Source organism: Paroedura picta, chromosome 1 (genome assembly GCF_049243985.1).
Source record: "Paroedura picta isolate Pp20150507F chromosome 1, Ppicta_v3.0, whole genome shotgun sequence".
Lineage (NCBI taxonomy): Eukaryota > Metazoa > Chordata > Lepidosauria > Squamata > Gekkonidae > Paroedura > Paroedura picta.
In genome coordinates this window covers 78,495,432-78,517,244 of record NC_135369.1, presented here as the reverse complement: position 1 = coordinate 78,517,244, position 21,813 = coordinate 78,495,432, and the positions used below count along the sequence as shown (strand labels likewise).

Below are 21,813 nucleotides of genomic sequence, written 5' to 3'. Positions count from 1 at the left end.
CACTTCCCTCCCTCAGAGGCAAGATTTCCCTTTACTGACTGAGCTGCCCTAGTCATGTGTTTTCTTTTCTGCTGAAGAACTCTGGCTCTCCAACCCTGCCACAGTACGATATTTTGATTGTCAGCTCAGTCCAAAACTTTGAGGATAGGATTGGGAACCTCCTTAAACAACTTAAATGGCACTCAAGGCATTTTGAAATTCAAAAATAAAATATTTTACTTAACATAAAGCGGAAAGGTCAGGTGAAATCAGGAGTTGAAAATTTCTGAAATAATTCAGTATAGATATCTGAGGTAAAATCAGTACATGCACAGACTTTAGCTCTGATGTTTCAGGCTAAAGAGTTTCTTATGCTATTTACAGTTACTTAAAATCTTTGTGTTGAGAGGTTTTTATTCCAGTGTTTTCCCAAACACTCCAGTAAACTTTCTTTAGGGATTCTCTGACTCTTTTGCTTTCCAGAAGACTGGTACACTCTTTCCAGGGCCCAGCACTCTTTAAACAGCAATACCCATCATGAGTTAACTCCAGAGCTAACATCAGAGTTAACCCCCTGTTTGACTAGGTAGGGAATTTTTCCATTAATAAGAACAGTGGTTCTCAACTTGGGGGCCAGGAGGACCCCTTTGGGGGTCGAACAACCCTTCCCACAGGGGTCGTGGCAGGGCAAGAAGCTTGGCCAGGGTAGTGCCACCATTGTTGCAATTCCTCCTGCAGGCGCCTGCACTTGGCTGCCAGCCACTCCAGCAGTGCCTCCAGCGCGGCACAGTCTCCCACCAGGCGCTCCAGGTGGTGGTGCAGCTCGGCAGCCTGGTGCTCCAGGCAGTGGCGGTGCAGTTCCTACAGCTGTGACCTAGCCTCTCCAGGTGCACCTGCTCGCCATGCAGAGCATCCCACTCCACTGCTGCCTCCCCGCAGCCCCAGCTTAGCTCAGCAACTGCCAGTCACAGCTCGGCTACCTCCTCTTCTGCTGCGGGCTGCCACTCCTGCCCGCACTGCTAGCTCAGGTGCCAGGTGCCCATTCTCCTCTCCAGCGCCCGCTCCACATAGGCACACGGGCAACAGTTCAGCTCCCGCAGCTCTCTTTCCTCACCCCGCAGCTTGCCCTGCATGACTGCGCCTCCTCCTGCTTGACAAGAAGATCTATCCCCTTTCTTTGGTCCAAATGGGAGTCTTTGCCTAATTCGCAAATTTCCTTACAATTTATCCTCCAATTCTCCATCTCTCTTAAACTGTTCTCAGCTAAGGCAGAAATCAGACTCAACTCAGTCAACATAGAAATCTGATTCTTCTTCAGCATTCAGCATTCAAGTCATTCTCTGCTCAGCTGATGCTAACCAATCATATTAAGGCTTGCTGTTTCTGTGAAGAATTAACTCTTCACAGTCAAACTCTATGTTTTGCTGGTCTTCATTTATATAATAAAATAAATCTAAATCTAACCTTTACTCTGAAGAAGTAAGCAATAACTCATGAAAGCACACACCCTACCACAATTTATTTTAGTCTTTAAGGTGCTGCTGGATTCTTACTCTTTTGTAGTGTTTTATCCTGTTTGTACAGCACTTCTAAGTTTTTAAAATGTGCAGTCCATCACACATGGTGACAATTTATGCTACCCACAACTGATTGTATAGATATTAAGATAATTTAACAATTAATGAAAGTAGAGTAAATGCATAGCTAAAAAAGGTAAAATGTTTGCTTTATTAATTTACTAGCTTCAAAGCCCATTCCTAAGAACGGGCCCTGAAAGGGTCCCCTCCCCTGGCCCCTGGCCATGCAGCTTAAGGTTGCTTAAAGGCGGGTGGGGGCTGGGCAGCTCATTAGCAGGGCCGAGACAGAGCTCCTTAGCAGGCAGTCAGCAGGCACTTGTTAGCAAGCCCTCCCTTTGCCCAGGGCCCTCTCACCTGCTGCTGGCTCCAGGCACTGAGGCTTCTGAGAGCAAAGAGGCTAGAGTCCAGGGCCGGAGGGCGGGAGCCACAGGGGCAGGGCCAATCAGGACAAAGCTGGCTGCACCCTGATTGGCCCTATTCCAACTTGGACAGCCGGACATATCCCACCCCCTAGGCTGTTTCAGAAATATATAGAGGAACAACAATGGATAAGGATAGTTAACTTCAGAACAATAATTACCTGACACTGTATATTGCAGTATTTTGCAACTTTGCACTGAGAGCACCTCAGAAGTTGGTCTTTACTGTGAAGGAGGAAGAGAAAAAAATAAATATTTTCTACATTAGAGACAAATTACAGAGACAAATTATAGAGTAATGAATTCAAATCTCTACTTTTCAGGAATGGAGGAAGAGACCATAAAATGTGCCTTACATGCTTTGGAGCTTACCATATAACATTCTGGATTGTGGCTTTCAGTTCCACAAAACCCTGTTCTCACCAACTTCTAACAAAAGTCAATGAAAAAGCTTACTACTTTAATTTCAGTTTTTAGATGTGGAAACTGCCGGGCTGAAAATCACAGAGAAAGTTGTTGCCACAATGTGTGTGTGTGTGTGTAACGTCTTTGGCATGTTGTAAATTGTGGTAAATGAGGTGAGGGAAAGAGGAAATTAAAATGTAGGTGGTAAAATATGTCCTTGAATTTTCATAATGCCATTTTTGCAGGTTTGGTGACCATAAAGGTCTTTTAGAATATCTAACTGAAAAGAAGCTGACCTTGGGTGGATGATGAAGGAATTCTCACAAACAAGTGAAAAAGAAACCCAGTTTGGTGAGAATTAAATATGCTCTACCTGAGGTATCATCTCTCCATAAACGCCCCCCAAAGAGCTCTCTGATCTGCAAATACCAACATGATGGTTGTCCCTGGCCCCAGAGAAGTGTGCCTGGCCTCAACCACAGCCAGGGCCTTTTTGGCCTTGGCTCCAGTCTGGTGGAATGAGCTGCCAACAGACACCCATGGACTATACCTGGGAATCTATTTTGAAATTGTTTTGAACACTGTGATATTGTTTTGAACATTACATTACTTTCGCCAGCTTGAGACTTTTTTCTTCTACTATACAGTGCTCTTCCAGCAAGCATTTGGTTGAGGCCAAGGTTGCTCTCTTACCACCTGAAAGTTCCCCCCCCCCCCGCACCGCCTAACCTCCCACCAAGGCTTTTGCTTGAGCCTTTCCTCTCATCAAATTCAGGCCAATTATTTTATCTCTTGAACTGCTGTAACATCAGGCTCAAGGAGCTGTTTTAACTGATGAAGTGACTGTAGTAATATTTTAGTTTAATTTTAAGATTTTAAATGTTTCATTGCATAAGACTATTCCTCCTGTAGTAAGCTGCCATGATAATTTTTTGGAGAGGGGCAGCCTAGAAAATGAATGAATGAATGAATGAATGAATGAATGAATGAATGAATGACCATAATCCATAGTGGCTGAGTTGGGCAGATTAGCAGATGCTTCAACAGACTCCTATGCTGGCAGTTTTCTGGGTCTATTTTGTCTAAAAAAGTGAAGCAGGGTTTGCTAAATTATCTTTCTACCATTATATCTCCAGCTAAAATTGTGCCATCCATCAAAGAGAAATTTGATTATGCTACTTTCTAATTATGCACTGAAACCAATGGAAGAGCAGAACACCTACCTGTGAGACTATAAAGTGGTAATTAATGAAAGCACTGTCAAAATTTCAAGAGAAGCAGCACAGTTGGTACCACTTACAGAGGAGCAGCTAGGTATTATAGGGTTTTGAGCCCAGATGCCCATTGATTATACCTGTCCGGCCAACTATTCAAAGTGATGCACTTAAACAAAAGAAAACAATATCTTTCTTTTCTACTGTATTACTAGCTGAATAAAGCCTGATACCTCCCTCATACTGTGAAATGTACAAGAACTGGTTTTTTAGAAGTACAAACTGGGTGGAAGAGTCAAATGGAAGCTTTGTGCATATCTCCCTTCCTCCAAGGCTTTAATCCTTAGATTTATGGCATCTATTATTCCTACTGCAATAACATTTGTGAAAAGTAAACACCAGGTGTAATGAGGACTACTCTGCAGCTAAATGAATTGGAAATCTAAACTCATTTTGAAATATTCAACATACAAGATTTATGTATTTTGAGTAATTTAAAAACCACAAGGTGACAACAATTTGCATATTATAAGCATCTGTTTCTCTTGGATTTATGCCAGCCAAGCTCTATACAAAGTAATGGAATTTATTCAAGATAAATTCAAGTATTTTTGGTTTAACTGAATTGTCAGCTGGGCTGCCAAGATCAATGCTTGCTTATTAAGAATGTACTCAATTATTTAAAATTATTAGTAGTAGTAGTAGTAGTCCTAGTAGTAGTAGTAGTTGTTGTTGTTATTGTTATTATTATTTTATTTGTATCCTACCCCTCACCAGCATCTTGTGGCGGCTAACAATGTAATTAAAATACAACATAGAATCACATTAAATGCAATATAAATATCTAAAAATAGTAAAATACATCCAATTAAAAGACTGGACAACCAAATCTAACTCCTAATGGTCACTGACGTAAGTTCACCCTGTTGGTATATGAAGCAATTTCCATTGCTGTAACAAAAGGCATGGGAGTGTGTAGGGGGTGGATGCACTAGGTGTATATTGTGCAATGCACTTAGTATTTACTTTCAGGCATATAGTTATTGGGGGCATGGAGGGCAATGTCCCCATAGAATATATCAAATGACTGCTCTAATTCCCATTTTCATTTCACATGACTGTCTTTAAATGGATGGATGAAGATAAGCAAGACTACAGAGCCTACTCCGCTTCTGACATAACATTTTTCCCTTTGCTTCTTTTCCACTTAATATCAAGTCAGAGATAGCAGATATATGACGAGCCAATTTCATGTAGCAACTCAGCAACTCACAACCATCCCCTTCAATTACTTGCAATTTAGGTCTCAGTTGATATAATCCTAAACAGAGTTACAACTTTCTAAGATCACTGACTTCAAGGATGTAACTCTGCTCTACACAGTGTAACTGTGCTTAGGGCTGTACCAAGTTTGCCTTGATCTATAGAACTGGCATTCCAGGCAGTTACAAGCACTAGCAACACCTTTTCTAAGCCATAGTATGGAACTAAAATTAGAGGAAATTCTGAGCCTTCCATGCCCTCTCTCATCATGGTTAGAAGTGTGAGTTAATAAAGTTTTCTTTCCTTGGTTCTGCTCGCCCACTATGCTTCATTCATTAATCTATTTGACTGGACTAATGGTACCACAGCATAGGTTAAATCACTATAATTAAACTTATTGATGTGGAACACATTTTCTGATGTGCTCAGGGAAATAGAAATTGTCATGAACGTGAGTTCCATCTGTCCCATCCCACCCTCACCCACCCCAAGTGCACCAGAAGAGGCAAGGAGGCAGCCAACAGGGGCAGCAAAGGCCACAGTGGTGCCGGCAACAGCAGAGGTCCAAAAGAGCCCCTAAGTAGGCAGAAGCGGGGTGGGTGGCTGAGGCTTTGGACAACCACAGAAGACGACTGGTGGCAGCAGAAACGGCACAAGTAGCACTCAGCAGGGGGGCAAGCAGCACTCAGCACTGCCCAATGCCAGCTGCTGTGCCCATTCCCTCTCATGACCCTCCTGGTACAAGAGGGAAGGACGGAGAAGGGAGGGGGAAGTGGGAGAAGGAGTCTGCATGTGCATGTGTGCGTCTGAGAGAGAGAGAGAGACAGTGGGGAAGGAACAGGGAGGAGGTGGGCGAAGCCTTCAGGCAAAGAAGGCAAAGAAGAGGAGCCTTAGAGCACATATGTGTTTCCACATACCCTATGAGAATCTGATTGTTAGTAATAAACAGGGGGCTTTCAAAGTTCTTTTCCTGTTTTTATTTCAGCCATTCAGCCTACATGCTGTCCCATTGCTCCTTGAGATCCCACTTGCCTTGTGTTATCTGTATGCACAACCCCACCCAAAGGATGATTGTCAATGGTATTTCATCAGCATGAAGGAAGCAGCTGAGTGCCACAAAGCTCGGTACTGGGTCGGGTATTTTTCAACATTTTTATTAATGATCTGGATTAAATTTGTGGATGACATCTAATTGGGAGGAGAAGCAAACACCCCAGAAGATAGGGAGTTCAACAGATCTGAACATACTGGAAAAGTGGGCAAATAAGAACAAGATACAATTCAATAAGGAGAAGTGCAGAGTTCTACATCTGGGTCACAAAAATAAGAAGCCTGCATACGGGATGGGAGATACTATTATAGGTAGCAGGGAGTGTGAACGTGATCTTGGTGTAGAAGAAGAAGAATAGTTGGTTCTTGTATGCCATTTTCTCTACTAGAAGGAGTCTCAGAGTGGCTTCCAATCACCTTCCTTTTCCTCTCCCCACAACAGGCACCCTGTGAGGTAGGTGAGACTGAGAGAGCCCTGATATTACTGCTCTGTCAGAACAGCTTTATCAGTGCTGCCGCGAACGCAAGCTCACCCAGCTGATGGGGGAGCACAGAATCAAACCCAGTTCAACAGATTAGAAGTCCATGCTACTAATCACTACACAAAGCTGGCTTGCCAAGCTGGTATTTGTGGATTGTAAGCTAAATATGAGCAGACACTGTGATGCAGTCAAATGTAGCCTTGGGCTGTATCAACAGAGGTATCACATCAAAATCACAGGATGTCACAGTCTCACTGCATACTGCATTGGTTCAGACCCCACCTGGAGTACTGTGTGCAGTTCTGGAGCCCTCTCCTCATAAAGGACATGGACAAACTTGCGAGGGTTCAGAGGAGAGTGACAAGAATGATCCGAGGCTTGGGGACCAAGCCCTATAAGGAAAGGCTGAGGGACTTGGGAATGTTCAGCCTGGAAAAGAGGAGCTGTGAGGGAATGTTTGCTCCTTGGCCCCAAAGAGATACACCTGGCCTCGACCCAGGCCAGGACCTTTTCAGGACACCTGGCCCCAACCTAGTGGAATGAGCTCCCAGGAGAGCTGAGGGCCCAGATGACAAAGATGACAAAGTTCTGCAGGGCCTGCAAAACAGAGCTCTTCTGCCAGGTCTGTGGTTGAGGCCAGGCCAGTAAGAGTAATAGGCCCCCCTCAGGCTCCGCTATACAACCTTTATTGCACCCCTTGTTAGATGACTGTGGGAGGTAGGATGGACCTGGTCATCTTGGTACCTTGGGAGTTATACAGGTTAGGGGATTTTATAGGATTTTATGGAATTTATATTTTTATGTAACTCGCCTTGAATCTTTGGAGGAAGGCTGGCTATAAATAATCATAATCGTAATCGTAATCGTAATCGTAATCGTAATCGTAATCGTAATCGTAATCGTAATCGTAATCGTAATCGTAATCATAATCATAATCATAATAGAAAGGTTGTCACTTAGAGTAGGGCAAAGAAAGGTTCTTGTTGGCAGCAGAGAATAGAACCCGCAGTAATAAGTTTAAACTATGTATAGAACGATTTGAGGAGGGGGAAATTTCAGTCAGAATAGTTCAGCAATGGGATTGACTAAGACAGTGGTCCCCAACCCCCCGGTCTGGGGACCAGTACCGGTTCGTAGATCAGTCGGTACCAGGCCGCAACTCCTCCTCGTCCTCCTCCCCGGCTGCTGCCTTGGGGGCTGCCCTGCCACTCTGCCGCCAGCTCACCATTTGTGCCATGGCTGGGGCTCCCCCTTGGTGTGGCACTGTGCAGCTGCAGCTGGCAGCACCCCCCAGTGGGCGGCGGGAAGTCAGGAGTGCCGGCGGGAAAGTAAGTAGAGCAGGGGCTCCGGCGGCGGTGACGTCCCTTGGCAAAAGACTACCCCCTCCAGGGTCTCAGTAAAATTGTCAAGCGTTGACTGGTCCCTGGTGATAAAAAGATTGAGGACCACTGGACTAAGAAGATGGTGAGCTCCCCCTTACTGTCAGTCTTTAAGCAGTGGCTGGACAGATACTTATCACGGATGCTTTAAGCTGATCCTAGATTGAGCAGGGGGTGGGACTAAATGGCCTGTATGGCCCCTTCTGGCTCAATAATTCTGTGTTCATTCAGATCTACTCTAGCTGAAAAATATCTGTATTTTGTATTTTTTTGTATTTTTTTGATATGTTTCAGCTTCCTCCTCTCAGAACCAGGGCCACTGTCCTCAGCACATGCTTCTAACTGGTAGTCTTTTTTCACTGCCGCCATGGGCTGCTTCCCAGAACAGAACAGACATGGTGCAGTCCCTGTCATTATGTTTTGGGTTTTATTATTAAATATCCAGTTTGGCATGTGAGAAATGCAGAATATTTTAATTATTACTAATAAATTGATACTATTTCTGGGATTTTTTACAAACAAAACAAGGTACATTTGTGAGGGGGGGAAATAACAATACGCCCAATATATTACAATAACTCTCTACCTTAAATTGCTCAGTGGTTGACCACAGTCTTGCCATGCAGAAGGTCTCAGGTTTAATCCCTAGCATCTCCCATTAAAATGACCAGACAGTAAGTGATGTGAAAGACCTCAGTTTGAGAGACCAGCCAGTCTGAGTAGACAATACTGTGATAGATCAATGGTCTGTTTCAGTATAGGACAGCTACATCGGTTCATGGGTGAATTTTGTCATCAATATGCTAATGACATGCAACTAGGTCTCCTTTCCATTAAAAACCAGGGAGCAGATAGAACTCTGTGGCTGGATAGAACTGGATATTAACAAACTTAATCTAGATATATATGCCTCAGTAATATCCAGACTTGACTACTGTAATGTACTTGGCATGGGGCTGCCCCTGACGATAGCTGACAAGCTGCTGTTAATTCAATATATAGAAGTGAGGACCTATATTGAGACATGTTGTTGAGATCATACTTTATACTAACGCCTGAAGCATGGGCAATAAGAAGGAAGAGCTGGAACTTCTCATGCTGATGGAAAGGTATGATCTAGTAGGCATCACAGAAACTTGGTGGAATGATTCTCATGACTGGAATATAATGGTGGATGGATATGAACTGTTCAGAAAAAACAGAATAGATCGAAGAGGTGGAGGAGTGGCACTGTATGTGAGGAAAGGAAATTCTAGTGAAGGAGAGCATATCTACAATGGAAAGCATCTGGGTGAAAATAAGCGAGGGGAAAACAAACAGTGTGGTGGTTGGTGTCTGCTACCGACCGCCTGACCAACGAGAGGATGTGGATGCTACACTTTGTGAGCAGCTTGAGAAAATATCCAAGCGGCAGGACCTTGTCATCATGGGTGACTTCAATTTCCCAGATGTGTGCTGGGAAACAAACTCCGCGAAGCGTCCTCAGTCATGCAAGTTTCTGACCTGCCTGGCTGACAATTTCATTTATCAAATGGTAGATGAACCCACAAGAGGTTCAGCCATACTGGACTTTATACTGACCAACAGGCAAGAGTTGATGGACGAGGTGAAGGAGGTGGGGACCCTAGGGGGAAGTGACCATGTCCTCATAGAATTCCTTTTGAGATGGGGAGCCAAGGAAGCTTGTAGCCAGACGCGGATGTTGGATTTTCGTAGGGCAAACTTTAATAAACTCAGAGGCATGATGACTGTCATACCATGGATTTGTCTCCAACAGGTCCTGCCAGACCAACCTAGTTTCCTTTTTTGACCAAGTAACAGGTTTGCTGGATCGTGGAAATTCGGTTGATGTCATTTACTTGGATTTCAGTAAATCTTTTGACAAGGTTCCCCATGATGTTCTGATGGATAAGTTGAAGGACTGCAATCTGGATTTTCAGATAGTTAGATGGATAGGGAATTGGTTAGAGAGTTGTTTTCAATGGTGTTTTATCAGACTAGAGGGAGGTGACATATTTTAACATATTTAGTAATGATCTAGATGAGGGGGTGGAGGGACTACTCATCAAGTTTGCAGATGACACCAAATTGGGAGGACTGGCAAATACTCCGGAAGATAGAGACAGAGTTCAACGAGATCTGAACATAATGGAAAAATGGGCAAATGAGAACAAGATGCAATTTAATAAAGATAAGTGTAAAGTTCTACATCTGGGTCAGAAAAATGAAAAACATGCCTACTGGATGGGGGATACGCTTCTAGGTAACACTGTGTGTGAACGAGACCTTGGGGTACTTGTGGATTGTAAACTAAACATGAGCAGGCAGTGTGATGCAGCAGTAAAAAAGGCGAATGCCATTTTGGGCTGTATCAACAGGGGCATCACATCAAAATCACAAGATGTCATAGTCCCATTGTATACGGCAATGGTCAGACCACACCTGGAGTACTGTGTACAGTACTCACTTCAAGAAGGACGTAGATAAAATTGAAAGGGTACAGAGGAGAGCAACGAAGATGATCTGGGGCCAAGGGACCAAGCCCTATGAAGATAGGTTGAGGGACTTGGGAATGTTCACCCTGGAGAAAAGGAGGTTGAGATGGGACATGATAGCCCTTTTTAAGTATTTGAAAGGTTGTCACTTGGAGGAGGGCAGGATGCTGTTTCTGTTGGCTGCAGAGGAGAGGACATGCAGTAATAGGTTTAAACTTCAAGTACAATGATATAGGCTAGATATCAGGGAAAAGAATTTTCACAGTCAGAGTAGTTCAGCAGTGGAACAGGCTGCCTAAGGAGGTGGTGAACTCCCCCTCACTGGCAGTCTTCAAGCAAAGGTTGGATGCACACTTTTCTTGGATGCTTTAGGATGCTTTGGGCTGATCCTGCGTTGAGCAGGGGGTTGGACTGGATGGCCTGTATGGCCCCTTCCAACTCTATGATTCTATGATTCTATGATCATAACAAGATTAGACCAACCCTGTTTACCACTCCTCGAATACATAGTTGTGAAGCCAAAGGGTTTAGATCTACCACAGCACCGCTGCTATTATGCTAGTTCTTGCCCCCTTGGTCCTCAGATAATACAAAGAAGTCTAACAAGAGGTCATAAATGCAGCAATAAAATAGGCTGCCAGCATCTTATGACACTTTTGGACTTTCCTAAACCATCAAAGCATGAGCAAATTTTGACTCCAATGGCACCTTTAAGACCAACAAAAATGTATCCAAGGTGTGAACTGTCATGTGCATGCACACTTCCTCAGACAATGCATACACATGAAAGCTCATGCCTTGAATAAACCTTTGTTGGTGTTAAAGGTGCCACTGGACTCAAATTTTGTTCTACTACTTCAGACCAACAGGGCTACCCACCTGAATCTATCAAAGCCTGAGTCACTCTTTCTGTGATGCATTACAGGTATTTCCTTCACCGTGCAAGGAGGAATGTGACTGCAAACCTCCACTTTATTTCTGGTTCACTATAAGCTAGTAGGGTCAGTCTAAGTGAGCCTCCCCAAAAAGCTTTGCATATCAGGAATAAGCCAAATGCTGGCTCTATGTGAAGTCAGTCTCACCCAAGAGACTTTCTAGCTGTCACAAGAGTTATGCCACTAATCTGAACAAAGAAAGGGCTGGGCAGTATGCTATTTCTCCCACCCTAGCACAATGAGAACAAAGGAATATGACAACACTGGGCAGGGTCCTTACAACGACCCTATATTGTTTTATCTTACTGTCTCTTCCCAGTTAAGTCATCCTTCTAGCAGTTTCCTCCTGCCTTTAATTACATCAAATTCCTAGTAAGAGAGGTTCTGCCACAGCTGGACACACCTCCTAGCCAATATACAAATATGGCCAACATCTCAAGACCACCCAAAGCATTTCATCAGTTCCAGAGGTCTCCCCAAAGCCCATTAAGGCTTTTTTGTCAAAATCCGGTTTGCCCATTAATGAACCCTCTGTTTCTTTGACATAGCTCAATTAATCCTGTCAGACATTGACATACTGCTTCTGTGCTCTGCCAGAAACCCCCAAGGTATAACAGTTGCTATAAAAAGTGGACAGAGAGAAGTCAGTCCTTTTCTCATGTTCAAAACCCAGCTTGCAGGACAAACTGTTTCTCCTTCTGGAATTTTTTCTATACATTCAACAGTAACTATACTTGACTCAAAATTAACCTCCTTTCACACCCAATCACCTCTTTTTCTTTCTCTGTATGGCTGCGTTTAGCTTACATTGAGTGTCTGTTGATAAGGACCTTTTTATTTGCTTTAATAACAAGAGCATGACTTGCTTTTTTCTGAAAGATGGGAAATCAGAACTACTATACAGGTTATTATAATGATATAGCGATATGTCATTTGTCAATTCTTGCCATCTTTTTCATTTTTATTTATTTATTTATTTATTTTACATTTATATACCACCCTCCCCTGAGGCTCAGGGCTGTATAAAAGCCTTTTGGTATGTGTTGGGGATAATGGGAGGACTGAGGCAAGGAAACTTTCCAAAACAATTGTATTCATCCAGGTTCAGGAAAGATTGCAGGCAACTAGATGAAAATTTTTTTAAAAATCAACCATTAAGGGATGATATATGGATGATCCAAAAACAACCGGCTCTGGTGATTTTGGATGCCATATCAGAGAAAAACTTCCATGTGGAAGTAGCATAACACATGCCGGATCCAAGTGTGATCACTGTCAGGAGGAGCTGTGCATGAATTACTATTCCTACCCCACCTATTAGTGCAGAAATTCGTTTTCTCACTGTGCAAATGAAAGATGCAACCACATGTGAAAATGACCATTGAATCCATACCGTGAAAGGTCCTTCTCTCCTGGGGTATAAGAGGACATCTTGCTGGGTGAGATTCCACCGTCGGATCAAGGGAGGCAGGAACTTAACAGTTCTTCTTCCGGTCCCTAGGTGGCACTCACCCGGCCCCTTCAGTTCTGCCACTGCCATAGCTGTTCGCATCTCAGGCATTCACAACCACAACTTATAATCTAGGAACCTCCTAACAGAAGAAGAACTAGAGACACATAATCATCAACAATAAGGAAAAAACACATGATGACATGTAGATAACTCTGATCTGGGTCAACTTCCAGATGCCCTACGGCCAATTACCTTTTTTTTTTTTTTTTTTACTTGATGATGGAAGGGAGGGATCAAGATGTCCTCTTATACCCCAGGAGAGAAGGACCTTTCACAGTATGTATTCAATGGTCATTCTCCTCCTGGGGCGAGGACATCTTGCTGGGACCTCCCATAGCAGTCCGTAATTCAGGGTGGGCCATCGTCATCTGTATTAATTATGTTTTGCAGCACTCTTCGCCCAAACGCTGCTTCCGCTGAGCTGTAAGCGTTTATCTTGCAATGGCGAATGAATGTTGAGGCCTACGTTGCTGCTCTGCAAATTTCGTGAATCGATGCTCTGCCAAACAAGGCCGCTGACGTTGCCGTACTCCTTACTCAATGAGCTGTAATACCAGGTGGCGCTGTCAACTTCTGAGCCAAGTATGCTTCAGCAATGGCTGTTCTGAGATCACCGCCGATAGCCCTGCTGGACAGCTTCAAGCCCTGGTTTGGGGCTGCAATAGCCACAAATAACTAATCAGACCTTCTCAGCTTCTTTGTTCTTATAATATAAGCCTTTAAGAGCGCCGCACATCCAGAGTGTGCCAAGCTATCTCCTTCGGATGGACCAGTTTGGGGCCAAGAGATGGAAGGACCAAATCTTGGTTAAAATGAAAGTTGGACAGCACCTTCCGTTTTAAGGCTGGATCCGTTCTTAATACCACTTTATCATTGTGAAAGATGCAGAGTTCTTTCCCGACCGATAGAGCTGCCAGTACTGATATCCTTCTGGCTGAAGTCACTGCTGTAAGGAAGATTGTCTTCATCCTCAGATGTTTCAATGAAATGTCTATTATCGGCTCCAAGGGGTGTCTCGTCATTCCCGTTAAAAACTTTATTCAGATTCCAAGTGGGGAATCTATGGGCAATTGGGCCCTGGATCTGGGTGGCCCCTTTGAGGAAACGGATAATATGAGGATGCTTAGAATTGGCTTGCCTTTAAAATTTGGTAGGACAGACACCAAGGCTGTCACCTGTCGCCGAAGGGTAGCCACCTTAAACTTTGTGCCAGACCATCTTGAAGGACCGTAAGACATTTCGTAGCCTTGGATACAGGTGGCCCACCTTCTTCCGCCAGCACCCACAAACGAATGCCTTCCACGAGGCATTGTAGATCCTGTTGATCTACTGGCGCCTGGACGCCATTATCGTCTCAACCCCTTCTGTACTGTAGCCTTCCGTCATCAGGTGGCCCCGCTCAACCTCCAGGCGGTCAGGTGGAGCCATTCCGGCTCTGGATGCCAAACAGGACCTTGTTGGAGCAAGTCCGGTTGCACCGGACTCTGCAGCGGGTCCCGCACTGACATGCACACCAGGGTTGAAAACCACGGTCGCCGAGGTCATCTTGGAGGTATTACTATCAGCTCTGCCCTGAGTTCTTTCACTCTCACGAGCAGGCATGTGATCACCGGGAACGGTGGGAAAGGCGTATCGCAGGCCCGTTGGCCACTGGGCCAACAATGCGTCCGTCTTCTCTGCTGAAGGATGAAAGACTCGGGAAGGAACCTGGGCAGCCGACTGTTGTCCGCTGTTGCAAACAGGTCCAGCTTTGGCTGACCGAAGATTGATGTCATCCATGCGAAGATTTCCGGCTTCAGACGTCATTCCGCAGAGGACACCGTCGCTCTGCTCAGTCAGTCTGCTTAGACATTTTATTTTTTCCTTTATGCATTCTGCCCTTATCGATAACAGGTTGGCTTCCACCCAACACAAGGTCTTCATGGCTTCCCTGTGAAGGTTTGGGGACCTGGATCTGCCTTGGTTGTTTAGGTAGGCCTTCGTTGCCATGTTGTCCGTTCTCACCAACACGAGTGTTTTTTATTCGGAATTGGAAGTGTTGTATAGAGCCCTGAAAACCGCCTTTATTTCCAGGACATTTATTGGGTCGATTCCTCTGAGGGCCATCTTCCCTGGGCTGAATGGCTCTCCAGCGTGGCCCCCAACTCCTCAAACTGGCATCTGTAAACAGTTGTTTTTCCCACCTGGGACCGAATAGCTGACCTTTTGACAGATTGTCCTTCTTGGCCCACCAGTACCGGCTGGTTTTTACGGTTTGTGGTACCTTAATTTCTTGTCCAGTTTTATCGAAATCTGGCGTTGGAATGGACGCAACAAGCTCTGTAGCTGGCGAGAATGCAGTCTTCCCCATTCCACGGTGCACAAGTTCGACACCAAGCCGCCCATCTTACTCGCTAGTGTCATTTGGGACGACGTTCTCCCTTTTATTATCTGATTTGCCAACTCCCTGGTTTTTGCACCTTCTTCTCTGTCATGAAGAGTCTGGATGCCATCGTATCTATCAGTACTCCCAGATGCTGAAGGGACTGAGACGGGATTAATGAGCTCTTCTGAAGGTTCACGATGAACCCGAAGTCTTGAAGAATTTGCAGCGCGATTGCGGTGTGGCTGTTGGCTTGTTGGAGGGACTGAGCCCTCAGTAACCGGTCGTCCAAATGTGGCTGCAGGTGAATTCCCTGCTTCCGTAAATAGGCTACCGGGGCGATTAGCCGCTTCGAGAATACTCTGTGCGCCGTTGAGAGTCCAAACGGTAAAGCTCTGTACTGATAGTGGTGCTGGCCCACGCAGAACCTGAGGAACTTCTTGTGTGCGTCCCGGATCAGAATGTGCAGGTACGCCTCCGTGAGGTCTTACTTTCCTTTTTGTATCGCTTCCAAAATGGATTTGAGGGTTTCCATCCTGAAATGGCGAAGCTTGATGAAGCGATTCAGGAACTTTAGATCTAACACTGCTCGCCAGTCCCCGTTGGATATGGGTACTGTGAAGAATATCGAGTACACTCCCGTCCTTTCTACTTCTTGAGGCACGGGTTCTATTTGGGTAGGGCGACTGAATGAAGTGATTTTTGTTGGCAACTTGAGGAATTCTATGGCGTAACCCTGATCTATTATTTCCAACAACCAGCGGTCTGCTTGGTATCTTGTCCATTGATTTAAGAACAGGGCTAATCTTCTTCCCACCGGAATAGTGGAGTCACGCCTTGTGAGGTTTTCCGTCCCTTCCTGCTTTGGAGGAGAGTTTCCTCTCTGGAATCTGTTTGGGTAGCCACCCCTGAAGTTCTGTCTGGCATTGGATCAGCTAGATCTCCTGTCCTGTCTCTCTTTGTTGTATGAGCCTAAGGAGCAAAAGGAGTTACCTGTAGGCTGGGAGAACCTTCTATCCTTTCTCCGCAAGGTGCTTGGTATTACGAGCTTTTTATCACGTGTCTCCACCAGGACCTTGTCCAGGGACTCTCCAAAGAGTCTCTGTCCATGAAAAGGGATAAGCAGTAATGATTGATTTCACTTCCGTGTCTGCCTGCCAGCTCTCAGCCACAGTGTCCTTCTCGCTGCCGCCACTGTGGCCATGGCTCTGGCGTTGAAGATAGATGCGTCCAAGGTGGCATCTGCTGAAAAACAAGCCGCTTTTCGTACTTTAGTCATTTCTTCTGCCACTCTCTTATCTGGTTCCGGCAACAGCTGAATCAGCTTCTTGACCCACATGATAGTGGCTCTGGATACAATCGAAGCTATTGAAGATGCTCTTAGAGACATTGCTAAGGTTTCATGAGTTTCGCGTAAGGCAAAGTCCACCTTCCTATGCATTATATCTCTTACAGATCCCTGGCCATCTTCTGAGAGAAGACCATAGGATTGCAGCCCTACTACCAGGGCATCCACAATAGGAGTCCTTAGTATCTCCTCTGCATAATCAGGCATGGTATACCTCTTTATAGCATACGCTGGTAACTGTCTGTTTGCCATGGGCTTTTCCCCTTCCGCCCTGAATTTTTTCTCAAAAAAAAATACGGGCAGTGGAAGTTTCTAGGAACGTCTTCCTCTGGGGGAAAATTCTTTATTACCATAAGGCCTTCTAGGGTCTTGATCCGCTGGATCCTCTGGCCCCTGTTTCCATTTTAAGTCCAATGTGTTAAGACATTTAGACAACAAATATTGATAGACTTCTGGTTTGAAGAATCTTTGGATACCTCAGGTAATTCCATAATTTCAATCATTTCTTCATCAGGTAAAAAAAACCCCATCTTCCTTTACTGAGGAATTATCTGCTGTAGATGGGGATCCTCCCTGTCAGGACCCCAATGGGGTCTTTTGCGCGCTGCTTTTGTGGGCCAGGAGGGACTTGGTTCAACTGAGTCCCCATATTCCTCCCTCTCTGAGTCAGGGGAGGCCTGCCTGTGGCATCTGTGCCCTCCAGGCCCTCTTTCCCTTTTTACTAACTGGGTTTGGACTACCTCTGAAATACAGGCAATTAATACTTTTGATAATAAATGTTGCACACTGGGCCTTACTGTACTCCTGGATCTGCTCTTCTCTCCTTCCTCCTCGACCCCGGTCTCCTCGCAAGTAAGCGTGGACCAGGCCGCCGCCGCGGAGCCGCCCGCCCGATCTTCTTTAAAATGGCTGCCGCGCGTCTTCTCCCTGCTTCTTTCCCGCGCGTCGGACTTCTTGCGCCGTTTTGCCGCTTGGCAGCCTGGCTCCTCGTTGGCTGGTTTAGGGACGGCCTTCGGCACGCCCTCCAGCTTCCTCGGCTCCTGCTCCGTGGGTTCCATCGGTGCCTCTAACTCCCCTTCCGATAAGAGGTCGCCTGCCATCGTGTTTGAGCGGAGCCGGCAATGGAGCTTCACTGGGAAGTTTTTGCCTTTAACAGCCTTTTCCCAGAGTAGAAATACCAACAGGGTGGGGGGGATTTTTTTTTTTTCAAGATGAGAGACAAACACACAAACGGAGACTGTCGAGGAGGTAGCCACACACGAGGAAAGGGTAGGAAAGGAATAGGAATGAATGAAAGTAAAGGTAGGATTTGAGGTGAAAATCTACGCAGATCTTCCAGCTCCCTGCTCTCCCTCCGAGGCAGAAACCGAACTGAAGGGGCCGGGTGAGTGCCACCTAGGGACCGGAAGAAGAACTGTTAAGTTCCTGCCTCCCTTGATCCGACGGTGGAATCTAACCCAGCAAGATGTCCTCGCCCCAGGAGGAGAACTTGTGTTTTGCCACTAAATATTTCAACATATCAAATGAACAATAACTATTTAAATTAAAAGAAATGAAGCTATGTCATAAGCAAATGTTTATAGAAAGGAACATATAGGGTTTCTTCCAATATCTATGTTTTGTTTCTCAGTATCTCCTGCATTGGTGTGTGTTTGTGTATGCATGTGTGTATATAAATCTATAAAGGAGTTAAGAGTCATTGTTATCTGTCAAGATGAGAGATTGTCAATAACTCTCCTAATCAGTTGGTCCAATCACATCATATCAGCAAGTGCAATTCCATTTCAAATATTGCGGGTGCTGCTAAAGAGACTTCAAAAGGGATACACTCACTGAAGTGAGGTACGAAGTGGTACGAAATGCCAAATTCATATGGATTGTTTCTGACTGATCTTAAAATGGATTTCCCATCGACGCTTAGTTAAAATGAAGCCAAGAGACATTTAATCATCCCCATATAGTTTCTGCAGTGGGTCGTGAAATAAGATGCTTTTAGTTCAATACGCATCAAGTGAAGCTTATTTACTGTATTTTACAATGTTTTTCTTTTCTCTTAGCAAGGGCAAGGTTTTGCTGAACAGTCAAGACTGAAAAACCAACTACAGCTTTTGCTATCCTGTGTCACCCCAGGGGGAAAAGGTGTGAATCAATAGACATGGTTTGCTAATGAAATGCCATTATGGTAAGAACATAAGAAGAGCTTTGCTGGATGATATGACTTTAAAAGTGAGAAGCTTATTTTGATTTGTAAAGCCCTAAATGGCCTTAGACCAGCATATTTTATGGACTGACTCTTTTCATAGGGGCATCCTGATCAACATCAGAACCATTGTGTTTCTCCACTATTTGAACCACAGTGAGTGGCTACATGAGACAGTGCTTTTCTACATTCTTTACACCAAGATTATAAAACTCATCCTCACAGAATACCTGTTTAGCCTAACTGAAGTTTGGTTTCCAGCAGTAAGTAAAGACCTGGATGCTGTGGGCTGATCCTGCGTTGAGCAGGGGGTTGGACTAGATGGCCTGTGAGGCCCCTTCCAACTCAATGATTCTATGATTCTACCTGCTTGTTTGAATAGGCAAGCTGATTAGCATTCAGAACTATCATTGCCTGTTATCTTTACCACAGACTCTTAAATAAAGTTGAAATGGGCAGCGCTCTCCGGGTCTCGAGTCTGCTGTACAGGTCTTGAGTCGGCTGTCCGGGTCTATCCGGCCCTAGGACAGCACAAGCAGTGGGCCAAACTGGAAGCGCCCAACAAATCTGGCTGCCTCTGGATTGGGACGGCCCCTAGAGCGCCCACCAGGCAGCGGGCCAATCCGGAAGCACCCAGCAAAGCTGGGTGCCTCCAGATTGGGACGGCCCTTATGGCGCCTGCCTTCCCCAGGAGCGTGGCCCCACTCACACAGTCTCGCTGCCACATGGCTCCTAGCCACCAAGGGCTGCGCTTCCCCAACTCGCCTCCTTCCAGCTGCCCTCCGCTGAAGCACCCGGTCCCAAGAACCATGCCCTCCGCCTGCCTGCCACAGGCCCACCCGCACCACAAATGACTTGTGCCCGGGGGTGCCGCGTGGCTCTGCGCGCGCACACCACCGCACCACCACCTTACCGCCACGCCACCCTCTGGCCGCCCACTGCCGAGCCAGTCGCTCCCCACGTCCCTGGCCGCAAGTGCGATGCTCCGCTGGCCCACCCTGGCCGTCGAGGGCACGTTCCTACTGCCGCCATTGGCCACCCATTACTCTCTGCCCCGTGAAGATGCTGCCATCAAGCCCTCCACACGCGCGCCGCCAGGCCAACTGCTCCTGACATCCCTGGCTGCCAGCGTGTCACTCTACAGCCATGCCCTGGCCCCTGAGTATGAGTTCTTGCAGCCACCATTGGCCACACGCCACTCTCTCCTCCTCCCAAGACATCCCCAGCAAGCCCTCCGTGCACCTACCGCCGCTCGCCCTGCTTCCAACCAGCCTCCCCGCAATCGGCCTGCTCGCCGCCAATGCTACCGGCGCCTCCGGTAGGTCCCCCCCCTTTGCCCGCTCTCCCCCCTTTGCCCGCTCTCCCTGATGCTGCCTGCTAGTGCCCATTGCATTCCTGAATACAATGGGCTTTTCAGCTAGTATATAATAACTTCTGTTGCTGTATTTTTGCATATATGTATATACTAGGAAGAAAGCCCATTGCAACCAGGAATGCAATGAGCACTAGGACCCAGGGGACACTGGGAGGTGCAGATCTCTCTGTGTGTCTCTTTCTCTCCCTCTCACTGCGTGCAATATGAGAGAATAAGGACTCGTGTTCGCTCTGGCAGGGCTCTCTGTGTCCCTCTCTGTCTCTGGCACATCTGAGAGGAACGTGGCTAGTGTCCAGGGAGGGACAGCAGGAGCTGTAGGGGCAGAGCCCTATTCCAACTCGGACAGCTGGACACATTCCACCTCCTAGGCTGTTTCACAAGTATATAGAGGAACCATGGATAAGGATATATATATTATCTACTTCATTTGAAGATCTTTTTTAAGCTCAAATGCTAAATTGTTAACATTTACATTTTAAATATAAACACAAATTGAAATTTATGTAACTTCTCAGGTGGTTCAAGTATACCCATGAAAAGCGTGCATACTCAAAAAATCATTGTTGAATTTAAACTTTTTGGAAATCTTTTCTCATGCCACGTGAATGGCCCCAATTACAGTTGATGTAACTACACAAGGTATAATTGGGGGGGGTATTTTAATAGGATGTGTTTGATATTCAAAAAGTTTTCTTATCCATTTCAGATTACTCTCTTTTTATACTCATGAAAAGAGTAGATGAATAACATTTGATTTGGTTACTGTTTGATTGCTGTATAATTTAATGCTCAGAAGCAGTAGGGTTGAAGCATGTTGAAAGGGCAAAATATTTCTGCTGTTGGAGAAGAGAATCTATATTAGAGTTCAGAAATACATTAATCTGCTTTATGTATAATCTTCATAAATACTACTGTCAGGTCTCCTGCTGGGTTGCGCATGGCTAATTTGTAAGGGAAAGCAGCAGCATCCATTTTATTTTGAACTGACTGATAATTACCTCTCTATCAGCCAGTCATTGGTTATGAAGATTATTTTGTAAGCAAGGAAGCTGGAATTTGCCCCAAAGAAATCAATATAAATAACTAAAAGTCTAACAAATATATATGACAAATATATAAAGCAATTTTTTCCTTCTTTCTACTTGACATTCCCAAGGTATTATCGAATTTAGAATTTAGTAAAGTAGAGTTAGCTCCCACATTCCCATCTAGGACCAGAAGGTGGGTATATGGGGGAATGCCTGAAAGAGTTTAACTGCTGTTTTGCCACAGACCTTTTCTGCACCAGGAATATACCCTGCCTCACTGTTTATCCGGTGGTGGAAAATTCCTGGTTCCACATGATGTCATGGCTGGGTAGGGGCCACCTGAGGCCTAGCCAGACTCAGGCCCTCATTCCCTTTTTTGCCCCGGGTGCCGAAAGAGCCTGTGTTGGGCCAGGGCCACGTGGAAGGGAAAAGTTGGGCTTTTCCCTTCCTGGCCTGGCTCCTGCCCACCTGTGGCCATGACTATGGCATCCCGGAAGGGATAAAAAATGTCCCAGGCAGCTTTCTCACGCTATGCAGCAGAGCTGCCTGAGGCTTTTTTAAAAAATTATTTTTAAGAACGGGGTATTGTAACCCAATACCCCGTTCTTAAAAATTAAAATTGGCCCCCACCACCCTGCAGCATGGCAGAACGCTGCCCTGGATACCTTGTCCTGACCCAGGAAGATGCAAGGCAACCTGCCCCAGGCAACAGGCCCAGTGACCGCCTGGCATGGTGCCGCCAGTGCGGAATAGGTCACAGAATAGTTTTTGTGTTTTTGCAGAACAAGG

At 45.6% G+C, this 21,813-nt stretch overlaps 1 protein-coding gene across 1 annotated transcript in view; it reads right to left on the bottom strand.

Moving 5' to 3' along the window:
* SMYD3 (SET and MYND domain containing 3) overlaps positions 1 to 21,813 on the bottom strand; it is a 440,651-nt gene that overhangs the window by 399,358 nt on the left and 19,480 nt on the right. Inside the window, exon 2 of the mRNA XM_077344317.1 lies at positions 2,137 to 2,200. Coding sequence (XP_077200432.1) covers positions 2,137 to 2,200 — 64 coding nt within the window. The remainder of the gene's footprint in view (positions 1 to 2,136; positions 2,201 to 21,813) is intronic.